We start from the raw sequence: 15,516 nt of genomic DNA, 5'->3' as shown, positions 1-15,516 counted from the left end.
GCACGCAAAGAAAAAAGGAAGCAGCACCAGTGTGACAGAGCAGGCAATTGTGTTTTCTTTTCGGCGATGTCGCGCCCGAGTTTCGCCGCCAATTTCTTTCAGTGCGCGTTCGCTGCAGGCGCTCTTCACTCACGTATCTCTCTCTCTCTCTCCCTCAATGCAGAAATAGAGAGAGAGAGAGAGAGCGCTAGTGCGCTGCAGGACCGCGCACTAGCGCAGCCCATCTTTTCGCGCTCTCGATAAGCCGTCATAAATCGGACGCTTCAATTAATAATAGCGGAACTAATTAGCCTTAATGGGCTAATTACGCAAGCGTGCTCTGCGCCCCGCCGTGACTGTGTCGGCAGCGCGCTCTCTGACGCGGCCCCCTCTCCCAGTACCGGATCTGCGAGCCGTTATCTGATGGCGCCGAGGAGAGAGGGGGTAAAGGAGAAGGTGAGTGAGCGGGAGGGGGTTGATGGGGGAGAAGGGGGCGGGGGGTAGCAGGATGAAGAGGAGATATCCGCGGAGACATGTCCGCCGCGGATCTTGATTCATTGCGCTTTTATCTACGCCGCAGAGCCCGTGTCGAAATTGTCGCGCTCGAAAGCGAATCGGCGTGACGTGCCGAGCGCGTTCGTTTTCGCGTCGTGACTGAAAGGAAGCGGCACCAGCGCTATGCGCCTCGGCAAGTGGAGGGGGACAGAGAGAGACAGAGAGAGAGAGAGAGTGTCGAAGCACAGCTTCGGCGTGCATGGGCCGATCGCGGCAGTTTGCATTCACGGCGTCGCTGCACGAACTCCCGAAACTGTCCTATGTGTGTATAGGCGCCCTGCTTTTGCGGCGGCTTTGTGTGACCGGCAACTCGGAGAAAAATCCAAACGGGTGCGAGAGAGCCACCCCGCATTTGATAAACGGACCTCGCGGCGACTCGCAGAACTTTGCTTACTGTTCGGTTAAACGCTATAGCCGTGCTTTGGCATTCGCAGTGCGTGGTGCGCAGTTGCTGAAAGCGAGAGATAGAGGGAGGGGGGGGGGGTTTAACGGGGAAGTGGAGCAGTATGCCTCGCGCTGTTGCTGAAGCGACGCGCTTACGCAGTGCGGGGAAGTACGACAGACTAGCCTGACTAGGCGTGCGTGCGTCAGGTTGTGTCTACAGCGCGCCGTGCGTGACATTCGAAAGCTCGACGTACCGCCGAGGCGATGGTTTTTCGGCGAAGATGTCAAGCACTGTTACCATCGGTCATAAGTCAGCTGAGAGAAGCGTTCGAAATCGTGCGTGTTTGTGTGCAGCTAGCGGCCACACCCATCGCGAGGGAGTTAAAGATAGTGCCGAAATAAAGCTTTGAAAAAATAGACCTGTGCTTTCCAAAGCATACTGCATAAATTAGATATGCGAGGCAATTCAAAGAGTCATAAAAAATTATCGAATCCGCACTAACTGGAGCGCTTTACAAACACCACGAGGGTAATAACGTAATAGCCGCGTGAAAGAAAAAAAAACTGTGCAAAATTGAATTTTTCAGTAATAATGAAAAGGCCCATCATCTTCGAGGGAATTTTCTGTGTATACATCAAGTAGAGGGAAGCTCTAGAAATCAACAAAGTATTATGAGCGCCACTAAGCCAGAAGCGATCACTATAAGGAGGGGAATATAATCTTCATATAGATAAAAGATTCTGCAACGTTCAACATGTCTGCAGAAAGCTTTACTTTTTTTTAGGTCCCATTAAGCTGTGCGAACACATCGTTCACTCTTGACATTCCGACGCCTCCCAAGAAAGTGTCGGAACATTTACTTCCATACGAGATTGCAAAAGACGGAAATAAATGCAATAGTTTGAGGATGCGCCAGGAACCACGAACTGCTGGCCGTCATCTATTGCGGAGCCTTTGGTTCTCCCGACGAATTCGCAGGACACGCAATGAAGTTATTTCCTCCTCTTCTAGGTGCCATGTACATTGTGACCCTCTGTTAAAGGCAACAAAGATCGTAGCTCAGATTTTAAACTCCTGCCTTCTTTTCTCTTTCGTTATGAACATCGTCACAACATGTTACCACCAACCATTTATCTTCGTCCACACCCTAATGAAGCGTTCTTGCATGCAATTCTATAATGCCATATGTTACACCGTTGTCACACGTACACTTCTGATCGCGATCGGGGCCAATCCGGACCGGATTTCTTGATCGCGATCAACAACGCTCGCTGTTTCATGGTTCAACAATCCGGATCGAGCTATTGTCGTCTGCTGATCATCAGCAATTCTCAGAGCTACATGCATAATGCCTTGGCTACAAATTCACATTTGCAAAATATGGCTAAATTTGGACAGCATTTCAATTTTACAGCTTGCTATTGCTGATAAAAAGGTTTTTAAACTTTTTTTTATTGTTGAGCTGCCTTCACTTCTTGTTTTCAGCGTTTTCATAATACTGCCCTAGAGGGCGCAGACGTTAGCCTGCGATCGCAATCAATGGGTTGTATCGCAAATGACCATGTAGCAGCACTCGATCCGGATCAAGCGCAATCCAGATCGGCCCCAATCGCGATCAGAAGTGTACGTGTTACGCCGGTATTATACGTTCCTTTCTAGTAAGATTCTTAAGAAATCGATGACGTTTGGAAACGTTGTTTCAACGCTTTCGCCTTGGCGTGGCATACACAAAACACTTTCTTTATAAAATTCACCGTGCAAGCTCCGCTTCATGTTTCTTTGGAGTAGTGGGCGAGGACATAGCCCACGTGCTGCTCGGCTGCCCATTATGCGCCTAGAAAATGCAACAGATGTGCTTTAAACTTAGGGCTCCGGGAAATCATCCATTGTCCCTTGGAACAAAGCTTGGACCATCGCTAGTTAGTCGCCTTGGACAACAGCTTTTCGTGTAGTAAATTAGTTTTTTTTTTATAAGTACGGACGTGTGCGAGAAATACTAGGGACATTTTTGTGCATTGAATCGCCTTCATTTTTATGTTTCGTTTGCTTTCTTGTTTTTTTTTCTTTTTTGGCTGCTGTAAGTGTGAGTGTCTGTAGGCCCTAAAGTGTTCTTTTTATTTTTGGTTATTATTTTATTTTAATTTAACCCAAATTTCTTTTTGCATATGGAGTAGCCGAAGGCGCACTCCATTCGACCTCTCCAGCTAAACTCCATTTAACGTTACCTACATAGGAATCGGTATCACTTTTCTGTCGTTTTCGCAAAAGTATAGTGTGCGCTGAGTGAAACGTTTAATTATATAACAAGGAAAAACGTTTAACTCATGTTGGTGGAATACCGCTGACAAGCTTTCTTTAGAAGTGGACTATGCGGGACTTATATTTAGGTGCGCTTTGAGTAGTTCCAGGTGGCCAGAATTAATCGACAGCCTTCCACATCAATGTGTATCCTAATGCAGATGTAGACTAGGGATGTAAGACGCCCTTATGTTAATACCTTTCCCTTTTTTTTAAATATATGCTCGCCCACTGTGTCACGTAGGGCAAATGTCCTAACCCCCGCCTCCCCCCCCCCCTCCCCTATCCGTACACCGCAAGGCGAAGTCGACCTCCGAAGTCAGACTCGGGCCCTGGTATAAGAAACCGAACCGGCCAGCTGAGTAATCGATGACACGTGGATAGAATAAAGGCTCTGTATAACTTCCTTTATCGAACAAAAGCGAACAAGCACTGCTGAGCGAACATTAGATAAGTTCTGTCGTGATCTTCAGTCGCGTATGCTCTTCTCCGGTCGCGTCTGCCATCCGGCTTTCCCGCGGAGATCGACCTCGATGGACCTTGCTTCCAGACATCGGCAAACGTGTAGGGCGACCGCTACAAGCTATTCTAACGGAAGCGGGACCAAGGCTACTCGGTGTATAGCCACCGCGGAAGCAGCGCATGTTGTAGGCACACAGCGAAGACAATTAACGTGGAACCTCGGCGTTGTAGTAAGTCAGGATTAGAGGCGGCCTGCTAGAACCGAGAGAGACCGACACGGTTTCTCGAGGCTGTGCTGCGCGAGGAGGCCACCACCACGTGGCAGCCAATTACAGCTTTCGTGCGCGCGCTCGATCCTTGACGAGCGCGTTCTGCGTGTCGGAGAAGTCCAGCTCAGTCGCTTCACTCGCCCGCTTCTTACTCGCGCCCGCACACTATTTCTCTTGCGATGCTCGCTGACCGCGATCAATGGTTCGCCGCGGCACAGGGACGGGCGGACACTTGTGTGGTTCTCGGGGACAAGGTAAACAGCGGACGCGGTCGCGACGACGAGTTATATACGCAACAGCGGGCTCCTCATAGCTGCTGCTGCTTTCTGAACATCGTCCCCGTGTTTTGCCAGCAGCGAGACCGCGCGATCGATTGCTGCGATGCCGATGTTCAAGCGCACGCACACACACACAAACGCGCGCACATCTGAGGAGCCCTTACTGCAGGCTGCTGCAGCGTATACCGCTCGCTTTAGGAACGTCCCGTTGTCAGAAGGGGACGCCCGATGAACTGTCTTCTGCCCCTTCACCGGGCCTCTTTCTCGCCTCTTCTGCCGCGAAGCACAGGCACGTAGCCGCGTCGAGCAGTGCTGCCTTTCAGTGAGGCGGTTATCGGCGAGAAACTTCTGCGCCGACTCTTCTTCTGTTCTCTCTCTCTCGCTCTCTCTCTCTCTCTCTCTCTCTCTCTCTCTCTCTCTCTCTCTCTCTCTCTCTTTAGTCTTAGGAGAATGTGGCGCACACGCACAGGGGGATACAAAAACAGGACCGAGTCAAAGGAAAGCGTGGCCTCGAACAAACAACGTGTTTCCCCAGCGCTCACGCAACCGTGGGTTTGATGCAGCCGTCGCGATATACGCGTATAAGTACTACGTCGGCGAAGCCGCGACCCGTCACGCCATAAGCGTGTTTTGATAATCAACGCCCTCGTAACAGCACGGTCTCGCCACGGTGGCTGTCGGTCCCGTTATACTTTTGTGTTTGTTCAGCCGAGCGGCTAGTTAGCCTAGAGACGATGACAGTAGTCAACAGCGGTTAAGCGCTTATTTTGTCAACGGCAGTGGTGACTCGCCCTTCGTCACGTTGCGTAGCGCCCCGTTCCGCTCTCGGTGCTTCCGACGAAAAATTTAAAGGGTGCACCTTTCTAGAGCCTTGTTTTGCTTTTCTTTCTTTCAGTTTAAGAGCGCGAAATAGGCAGTGTATGTAGAGTGCAAGCCAGAAATGCTGTTTATTTATTTTTCAGCACTAATCACTTGAAACATTGTTGCTAAGACAAATAAGTATTAGAGGAAACCAACAATTATTAATTCAATGAATGACAGTGATTCTTGTTCAGCAAATATGCGTCAGAAGTAAATTGTTCGTACGTACCCGTGAAAGGGGACTTTCCTTCAAGACTTCGGCTTTTTAATGACACCCCGACGAATTACTGCTCGTTGCACAATACATGGCTAGCATAAATGATTCATTCGTCTTTAAAAGGCTATATTTTCAAGAGTATTGCACGTACACGCGTGAAAGATATATGAAAATAACCACAAACTCGCCAAGTTAGTACACCCTCTACAAATGTTCAATATGTGCCACTTTGGTGACACTACACACGTCCGGACAATAATCGAGCTCATTACATACATTTTGTAGCATAGTCCTTTCAAGTGTCTACACTGCAGCACTGATGCGTTCTTTGAGCTCGACTATGGATTGTGGTAGCGGAGGTACGTAAAACGAGGTCCTTAACGTACCTCCGCTACCGCAATCTTTAGTCGAGCACAAAGAACGCATCAGTGCTGCAGTGCAGACAATCGACAGGACTATGCTATGTATGGAAAATGTATGGAATGAGCTCGATCATCGTCTGTACCTGTGTCGTGTCACCAAAGGGGGCACATATTGAACATTTGCAGAGGGTGTGTAAACTTGGTGAGTTTGTGGTTCTTTTAATACATTTTTCATGTGTGTACGTGTAATACTTTTGAAAATATAGCCTTTTCAAAGCCAATGAATGATTTATGCTAACCCTATATTTTACTCTCTATAGAGCGTATTGCCACGTGAATAAACACCTTCAGGGCGAAGCGTTAACGTAAAGCTGGCTTTTTTGCAGTAAGACACGTTATCAGGAGAAGCATATTTCTAGGGGTGGGCAGCGCAACCCGGACGAAGGACAAAAGGAAGCGCACGATACGAGCGCAGCGGGCAAGGTGCGCTCGTATTGTGCACTTCTTTTTGTCCTTCATCCGGGTTGCGCTGCCCGCCCCTAGGAATATGTTCAGTCACCAATTCGCCCAGCTTGCTGGGTTAATTCAGAGGAGAAGCACACAAGGCTCACATTTGAATCGGCATGTCAAAGCTTCTTTTATAATCTCAGAGACCTGCGAATCCCGTCTTCGACAGCGATGCTGCCATTCACTGCTAGCGCGCCTTGCCTTGTCGTCGCAGGTCCGGACTTCTGGGGCCGGCTAAACCCTGCCTGGAGCCTATGCAGCACGGGGCGGCGGCAGTCTCCAGTCAACATAGAACCGCGGCAGCTGCTCTTCGACCCGAACCTCAAGCCGATTGCGGTTTCAAATCACAGGGTACTTATCCTTCATTGATGTACTACATATAGCATGAGTGGCTGTGAAGCGTTGCTGTGCAGGTGTGCTTTCACTTCTAGCGCCTCAACCTGAAGCGCCCGCAGAAAGGTAACATTTATGCTTGCACATAATCGAGTCCTCGTACAACGTCATCTAAAATATCAAGTTATGAAACAGCACATTATATGTAACAATATAACGTTCGTCCAGAGAGACATGTTTAGCTCTGATAGGAATGATGGAAGGAGAATGGGCGTTACGAAAAGTAGACACAGGCTGCATCCCGCACGCTTGTCTAGGAGCAGAGTGATAACAAAACACCTGTAAAAGGTACCTCTGAACAGGGCTCAAGAAATAAGTAACTCTCAAAACAACATGTTAGCGTTTCGCAGTGAATATTAACGCGAAAACGTGCACACGTACAAGCATTAATACGGCACTTCGACCATGTCCGGCTATTATTATTATTAATATTATTATTATTATGATTATTATTATTATTATTGTTGTTGTTGTTGTTGTTGTTGTTGTTGTTGTTGTTGTTGTTGTTGTTGTTGTTGTTGTTGTTGTTGTTGTTGTTGTTGTTGTTGTTGTTGTTGTTGTTGTTGTTGTTGTTGTTGTTGTTGTTGTTGTTGTTGTTGTTGTTGTTGTTGTTGTTGTTGTTGTTGTTGTGACGGTGATGGCGACGGCGGCGACGACTCTTGAGCCTACGACTCAGTTTCAGTTTTGCCGTTATATAGTGACGCAAGTAATCCAAGTATAAATTCAACGCAACGTTTTTCCCTCAAAGGCCCCTTTTTACATTCGCCATAGCAACCGGGTACCGCACCATCCTACCAGTAGCTGCGCTTACACAGTCTCGCTTTTTCTGCGTGTTTCTTCATTTCTACGGTAGGGAATGCCCTCGTCATTATGTCGTCGCTTCCTTACGGTTTGTTTCATTTGTAAGCACTCTCGTGCCTAAATACATGGTCCAAATATTTTTTTTCTCTTGAAGCAAAGACCCGCTGGCACCCACATGTCCCAAATTTCGTGGCATAGTGAAGTAGAAAGCTTATTATCTCGTCCACCCACCCCCATCGCGCCACTACTATTTGATTTTTGGCAAGTGTCCGCGAAAGTAGAAAAAAATGAAAGAAAGGAAGAAAAATGATGTACATTCTATTGTACATTTTGAAAAGTTCCCCTTTCTTCTGAATACCCGGAGTACGTTTGCAACCTTCCGAGTCTTAAAACAAAAGAAAGCGCCGTGCCACAATGAGCTGTCATATTCCTAAAGATTCTACTTTTCGGGTGAATAACCTCTCGCTAAATACGTTTCTTTTGTCTTTTCCGGTGTTTTCGTTCTTTCTGCTCTTCCTTTTGTCATTCTTTGCTTTAATTAAAGTAAAGCGCAGTTTTGTTTGCGGCCGGGAAAAGAGCTGCCAACTTTCTTTCGCGCTTGAAATATATATATATATATATATATATATATATATATATATATATATATATATATATATATATACAGTGAAGTAGACGCGCGTATGAAGCGGTTTATTGACGTTTCGGCCGGGGTCCGGCCTTCATCAGAATGTTGTGAATATATATATATATATATATATATATATATATATATATATATATATATATATATATATATATATATATATATATATATATATATATATATATATCTGATCATTAGGCACGGTGGATAAAGTTAGAGGCCAGAACATGAATGCTCGGAATGTCTTCCTTCAGGGATCATAGAGCGCGATTAAAAATTACCCATTTGGGTGGCCAAACGAACAAGTTTCAATAAAAAGGCGAAATCTCACATGCGTAATAAGCAAAACATCTTGCGTTGGAGGCCACGTTCACAAGCAAAGTTACTTTCTCTCCCCTTCGCCTACTGATTTAACGAGCAGCGAATAATTCGTTAAATATTAGCTATTTTTTCAATGCTGCTTTTTTTGGAACAAACCAGTTTAAAAGCGTTTGTAAACGGTATGGCAGTTGCCTTAGACAACGTTATCTTCCCTGCATAAGTTTTCTTACACGTAGAAAGAAAAACTTGCGTTAAGTTTGCATGTCTTAGGAGTGTTGTTATCAATCATGTGGTGATGAACTAATATCTCTCTTTGGCGTTATAGTTTCATCTAGAGGTTACTAAGATATTCTGGTTCTGCCGCCAGTGGTTTCTTTAAAGGTAACCTGCCTGAGGGTTGGAGGAGTAGGGGGTGGGGGGCGGATCGGGGGGGGGGGATGCAGGCTTGTTCAAAAGTCATTGCTGATCACAAAGCTACTTTTTGATCACATATTCTTTATCTGCCAATTTCTACCTTATATCTTAGTCCCATTATTTGTCAGTTCATTTAAATGTTCGTGCAGAATCACGTGTCTGACAAAAATAAATTTATTCACCCCTTGTGGGCGACAGAATTTCAGATATTGCCCAGCTATACTAATCATCATTTTCAAATTTACTATGGTTATACTGTGATAAAAAAGATTAATTATTAAGGGCAAGTGCTTAACCGTCTCGGTGAAACATTGAAAGACGAGCAAACAAATAAAGTGAACCCCCCCAAAAAATTAAGTCGCGAAGTACGTCTTCGCGAAGACATAGTCAGTCCGAAGAAAGATTATTGTCACCGTGCTTCAACGAGTGCAGCGTCATAGCGCCTCTTAGCAATCTTCAAACTAAACTCTGCGCTTATATCGCTTAATTGAACAAACGCATCATCTCTCTTAATGAGACCACCACTATGCTCGTAGCAGGGATTATTAGCCTCCCCTGCCCTGGCAAATCAAGAGTGGACTCCACGACTTCTAAAAGCCTGCTTTTTGCAGATGCACCGTTTATCCTTGTCACATGATACCACAAACACCCGATTTGAGTTCTAGATATTATGACGGTTGGGTAATACCAAAAACATTAACAGGAAGATGTCCCACGGTGCCTCTACCACGTGCGTTTCTTTTTCGCAATTCCAAGCGCTTGCATCGCTTCTCGGGGCTTTTGTTCTCCGTTCGTGAAACCAGAATGTTTCGCGAGCAAAATAAATAAAGAAGTGCTAAGTGCTCCTTGAACACAACAATAATTTTCATGCCTTCTCAAACAAAACCTTTACGATGGAACCCAGAACCAAGACAGCTGTCCCGATGGTGACGAAGTCGACAAGAACGGTGACGACGACGATGACGTGACGACGAGCACGATCATGTCGACACAACGAATCACATGCCGCGGATTCGGAATCAAGTCCTGGCTGGGGACAAGTAGACCGTCCTTTTCTCGCAACATCTTGCGCCCATGGAAACATGGTGACAGACACGACGATAAATCGTTACTCCCAGTGACTTGTCCTGCCAAGAAAATAAGATGATAATAAATATTATGATTATACGCGAGGCAGACGCAAGGAAAACGGGATGAAGTGCTATTGGCGGGCTTCACTGCAAAAGGCTGATTCACGATTGGCTCCCCCACTGCTGCCTTACAGAAACCAATCTGCCGGTCACGCGACTAAGGTTAACAGCGTTCACCGAAAAAAACGCGTTAGATCAAAGCTTCAATTAGTGCAGCCAATGTCACGAGGTTCATTTCCCTGTTGTTTTTTTTTCCCCGTGCCCTCGCCCTCTGACGCCGTACGCAAGCGTCCTAAACCACACGGCAGGAGGCCGACAAAGCGCGTTAGGCGCAGCAGACGCCTCCGCTCATTTCTGGCGAGCTCTCCTCGCAAGAAGGGTCGCACCACCAGAGTAGTGCGCAATCGTCATGCGACCGCGCGGTACGAGAGGAGCCCCGAGTGTCCCCGCCGTGAGCAGTTCTCGCGAGGACGCCGTCCGCGTAGCAATGCCGTCGCGGGGACGGCGGCGGCGGCAGCAGCAGCAGCAGCCGTGGCGGCGGGGGCGGCCCCAGCTGGTCCGGACGTGATGGCCGCTCTCTTCTGCCGATATCTGGGGGCGACAAAGAGCGGAAATGAGGCTCGTTATCGGTGGAAAACAAGGCCCCAAGCACGAGGAGAACCCATTTCGCGACGGCAACGCCCCTCGCGAGACAAATGGCACCGCCGCCGGGACGGATCTCGCGTCGAGCCACGCCGACCGGCCCTCGAACAATGAGTTCCCCCTTCCCCCCAATCCCTCTCCTGCTTTCTGTCTCTGCTCGCCCGCTCCGCCCCGCTTCTAAAACTTGCAGGCTGTATCGAAGACGCGCCAGTAATAACTGGAATCACCGTTGCAGGCATCTTGCTCGTCGCAGGAAAGATGAGAGCCGCGCTGCGGCAAAAGCCAGCGCTCGGCCAGAACTCTCCTGGCTCTGTACCCTGCGAGCGTTGGCGAGCGATCCGCTTCCGAAGCGATCACAAAAGAGAATGCTTCTTCAGCGGGCGTATGAGGGAAGGTTAATACGTCTCCATACTCGACGCAGCGGCCAAAGGAGCTTTCGTTTTCTCCGTGATCGAGTCTCCCTTCTCCGAGAGCGAACAGTCAGGAACAGTTGTAGCTTCATCTTCTAAGATAATGTTTGTCGCTCTCTTTTTCTTTTTCTGTAGATCCCCTGTCAAACTTTACTAGATGCCGTAAGGCTCCGTCTCCTGCGACCTCATTCAACTTATGCACGAGACGTAAAAGGCAAAGCAACCCGGTGCTTTTTGAAAGGAGAACAAACGACAAAGCTGCAACTTACAAAGCAGCGCTACCGCGGAGGTCTCAGTCTATTATTGCGAGTGCAGGATGTAGGGATACCAGTGTAGCAACGCCATTCCTCTGTGAAGCTCTTTTTTTTTTTTTTCACCATGGTATAGTTTTTTTTTTTTTTTCTATTTGTGGTTCCGGACTGCCCGTCACTGCCAGAGCTCGCTGCTGCAACGCCAACACTCACTGGCTGAAAGCAGCGCCTTGCACGGCTCTGGGCAATCCGGCAGGACAAGTCGAAGACACCCTCGGTTATTCTAAAGATGCAGTATATTAACAGCACTACGGGATCAATAGAGAAGCAGCTATCCCGTCTTCTCGTAATCACATCCCATCCATTCACCGATATATGCGTCTTCCGCCATTCCTCTGATCATTTACCAATGCAATAACAAAGTGACAGCTTTATGTAACGTTGCCTAGCTTCCTACGTTCAATCTTCCAGAAGCTCCGACCCCGCTCAGGCTCCGAAGCTTAAATGTTACTTTGTGCCGATGGGATAGGTTATCTTGCACTAACGGGAAAGGTTGCAAGGAAGATAGGTAAATAGATTGGTGAACTGAAACATTTCAGCTCAGTAGACGCGCCATATATATATATATATATATATATATATATATATATATATATATATATATGGTTATCAAACTATGTTACCAAATTATCAAATTATCTTACATATATGTCCCGATTCCGAAGAAAGCGGGTTTAAAAATGTCGACCGATCTCTGAGGTAGAGCAGCCTAAATGTGTTAACCCTGTTCGCGGCTCTTATCAATGAAAAAAAAAGGAAAGTTCTTTACAATTTATCCGGTGCTAAGCGGAATCGAACCCGCGTCACAGGGGTTCCTCAAGCGCAGCACCCCGATGCCTTAGTGCCCATGGAGTTGGAGGAATTAATTCTCCGTGTTCGCACGTACCGGCACGCCACGTAGCTCAGAGGCCACGCCCAAATTTCACGGGCGCGTCGTTAGATGGCGCGGCGCGTCTAGAGACAAACGTGAGAGAGGAGCCCAGCTGCAGCACACGCCTCATACGCGACGCGTTCCGGCTATTCGCATACTTGCGTAGTTAGCGCAGATGAATATTGCGCGAATTTTTGTTCTATAAATAAGATCATGCCTGGTTTGCCTTGATAAACTCGGACACTGAGGAGCGGCGATGGAGCCGTTCGGAGAGGCCTCTCAGCAGGCGAACTGTTCACTGGCGCAGGTGGACGGGCTTCTGCAGAACACGGGCCAAGGCATCGTGTTCCGCCTGTCCGAAGACGACGAACTGGGCGGCGTAAACATCAGCCTCGGGCCGCTCTCATACCGGTACCGCGTCTACGAGCTGCGGCTGCATTTCGGCCGCACCGAAGACCGAGGCTCCGAGCACTCCGTCTCCGGATTCGTCTTCCCGGCAGAGGTGAGAGGCGCTGCACGGTGCCTGTTGGTTAGTTCGTCGCTTAGGCCTGATTAGAAGGGATCGAAAGGGTCGCTTGCGTGAAAGGCAAGCGTTTCGAACTGCCCACCTCAGAGGCCGTAATGCAGTAGCCTTGCGCCGTTCTATCAGTCGATCATTATCCGTCAATATCCTTTCGTTACAAACACTTCCGCACATGAAATAAGTATTCGCTGATGAATCCAATCCACGTCACCACTTGGGCGAAGCAAGACGACAGTCATGCATGCGACAGTATATGGCCCGCAACATATTATGTTACCCTGATCGCACTTGAACAGAACTGTGCCGCTAACAGACCGCAGTGCAGAAGCTTTCAAACGCGCGCGTTTTTCCGCGCTGCGGCTGCTTAAATATTTGTACACCAATTAGCGCTCGTTTCTCAAAAAACTCTTTATGCATGTTTTAGACGCCCAGCATCACGATGCCGCCTTACAAGAGATATATACGCGTTTTTATGAGATAAAATTCAAGGAAGGACAAGGCCTTCCGACCTTTCCGTTTTTGTGAGCATCGACCGCATCTTTTGATACCCGCCGGCCCGAACCAGTTCTAATCTGCGTGTCTCTGAGTATGCAATTGAGGCTCGACGGAGATAACACAGAAAAGAAAAGGAATAGAAGAGGTTGGAATGCCATTTAATTAGGCGTTTGTTTGCTCGTGTGTTTTCGAACGCTTTATCTTGCCCTTCTCTCTTTATTGCTATTTTCATTTCTTTTTTTCGAGTTTCGTGTTCCGTAAGCGATCGCGGAACGATCGAGCGAATTCCTCGCCGAGACAGTGCGATGGTGCGATGTGTCGTAACGAGGCGTTCCGGCTGCTCGGATATCGGAAAGCCATCAGGCGATTCCCACGTGCCACTCGTGGCACGGGAACGGAGATCGCGATTAGCCTACGCGAGCTCCTCTCCCGCTCAACTTTGAACCCGAGCGATCCGAGTCGAGTCAGCTCGTTGAATTCCACCCGGCGATACCCACACGAGTGACTCACCGCGGTGAGTTTTCGCGTGATTAGTGCACCGGACAGCTGGGACAGACCAGAAAAGACCGGAACCGAAGAGAACGGATTTGAAGAACAAGGCGACTGTGCAGACCCATGGCAAAATTTTGGGATCTATCTCAAGAGAAGTTTTCGGGAACTAGTTCATTAAAGGCTATCAAACTGTTCATACTCTTGAACGCGTTTTGGAGCATCTTACCAAGACGCGGAAATACCCACGACGTGACCCACGCGCTCCACGGGACCGCGCATTACACTGTCGCCAGAACCAGCCCGCCTTACTAAGCATGGAGCAGGCCTAGCAGCACCGCCAAACGCCGGGAAAGAGGGCGTAAAAATATTCGCCTTAATAAAAGAATTATGCACTCGAATACGTATTTATCTGCTACAGTGAAAACATTCAGGTACCGCTTGCGTGTTTCATTGGGTAAATCCACAGAAAACAGTCGGCGACCGGCAAATATGCAGGGGTGGTGCTGATTAGGCTACATATATGCCGATATCTTATGCGAGCGATGTCCGCCGTGTGAGCTATTTAGCGAGGCAGCAACAGCCACGATCAGCAAAGTCCCCTGGAGGGTCCGCAAACTAAACTCCTCTTTAAAAGTGACACCAAAGTGCTCTGCTATCGTTTTTCGCCCGTCCTGAGTTCGTTCACATTGTCCGCTGTCTTTCAGTAGCCCGCTCCGAAATCACGCAAGCTTGCATAATAATTACTTAACAAGATTCATCGGCACGTCTCCCCGGTCCTCCCTGCTTTAGCCGCCGCCATGTGTTTGACAATCTCTCCTTGCACCATGTTACGTGTACCTAACCAGTGCTTCGCACAGCTGACGTTGAACCCAGAGAGCGAGGTTTTTCGGAAAAGAGGCCCGTACATACGCACGTACGGACCTCCAAGAAGTCGCAGCTTACTGCCCTTGCTCTCAAACGTACTACTCCTGCTTATGAGGTGCCACTTGTAGATAGCAGCGCTAGTTAGCGAAATGATTCACACTCACAAACCGTCATCTGGTATACGGATGAGAAGTATAAAAAAAAATTGCCCCCTCGATTACCAGTGCGGAAGATTGCGCGCTTCTCAGTAACAGCTGTACTCTGCGAACGACAGCAATTTAGCGTGTATTTGTAGTTTACGCCTGTGTGGTGCTCACCCTCCTGGTGTTGTCCAGGCGACCTCATTTTTCTCGGCCCCACAGTGTACGCACATCGTGTGCCACGGCCCTTGCGAATACCGTGCAAGATGCTCTGTTGCACCTGAACACAAGATGTCTGTTGAAAACGGCAAAATGTCAAGAGAAACGATTTCCTGCAACGGCCTCTCGTAAGGGGAAGGGGGCCCATCTTTCGCAGCTCCAGATCCTGGGCTACAACTGCGACCTCTACGCCAACGTGTCTGAAGCCAGGCAACGAGCACAGGGCCTCGTCGCATTAGCAGTTATCATTAAGGTGAGTACACATGCATTCCCCACTGGCATCGCCCCCCACCGTGCACTGAAATATCAGTACTTAAGTGACGCACTGATGCTCCGTACTGCTGAGAACTTTAACACAGCTGTGTGTTTGGACCTGCCACCTATGTTAGCACGCGTGGAGGGCTCCTACGCGAAAGGCCGAACAGTACAAGTTGTACAGGGCATTTGGGTAACGGCGAGGGCGGACGTCAGATGTCGAGTGAGCACTCCCGCTGCGGCATGTTATCTTTAATGCGATTATCTTCGATGTTCTTTTTTCTTACATTTATTTATTTAATTATTTATTTATTTATTGCTGTAGAATACAGACAAACTGAGTAGCCAAGGTTGGCTTCACCTCAATCACTCCACAGTAACGCAACACAACAGAAATATCAGTATAGCAAACCTTT

At 48.0% G+C, this 15,516-nt stretch overlaps 1 protein-coding gene across 1 annotated transcript in view; it reads left to right on the top strand.

Moving 5' to 3' along the window:
- LOC142578955 (carbonic anhydrase-related protein 10-like) overlaps window positions 1-15,516 on the top strand; it is a 102,310-nt gene that overhangs the window by 69,492 nt on the left and 17,302 nt on the right. Inside the window, exons 3-5 of the mRNA XM_075688694.1 lie at window positions 6,388-6,524; window positions 12,420-12,614; window positions 15,003-15,098. Of these exons, the coding sequence (XP_075544809.1) occupies window positions 6,388-6,524; window positions 12,420-12,614; window positions 15,003-15,098 (428 nt within the window). The remainder of the gene's footprint in view (window positions 1-6,387; window positions 6,525-12,419; window positions 12,615-15,002; window positions 15,099-15,516) is intronic.

The sequence above is a fragment of the Dermacentor variabilis genome, chromosome 4, assembly GCF_050947875.1.
Source record: "Dermacentor variabilis isolate Ectoservices chromosome 4, ASM5094787v1, whole genome shotgun sequence".
Classification (NCBI taxonomy): Eukaryota; Metazoa; Arthropoda; class Arachnida; order Ixodida; family Ixodidae; genus Dermacentor; species Dermacentor variabilis.
The sequence above is the reverse complement of the archived record's forward strand: the minus strand, read 5'-3'. Positions and strand labels throughout refer to the sequence as shown.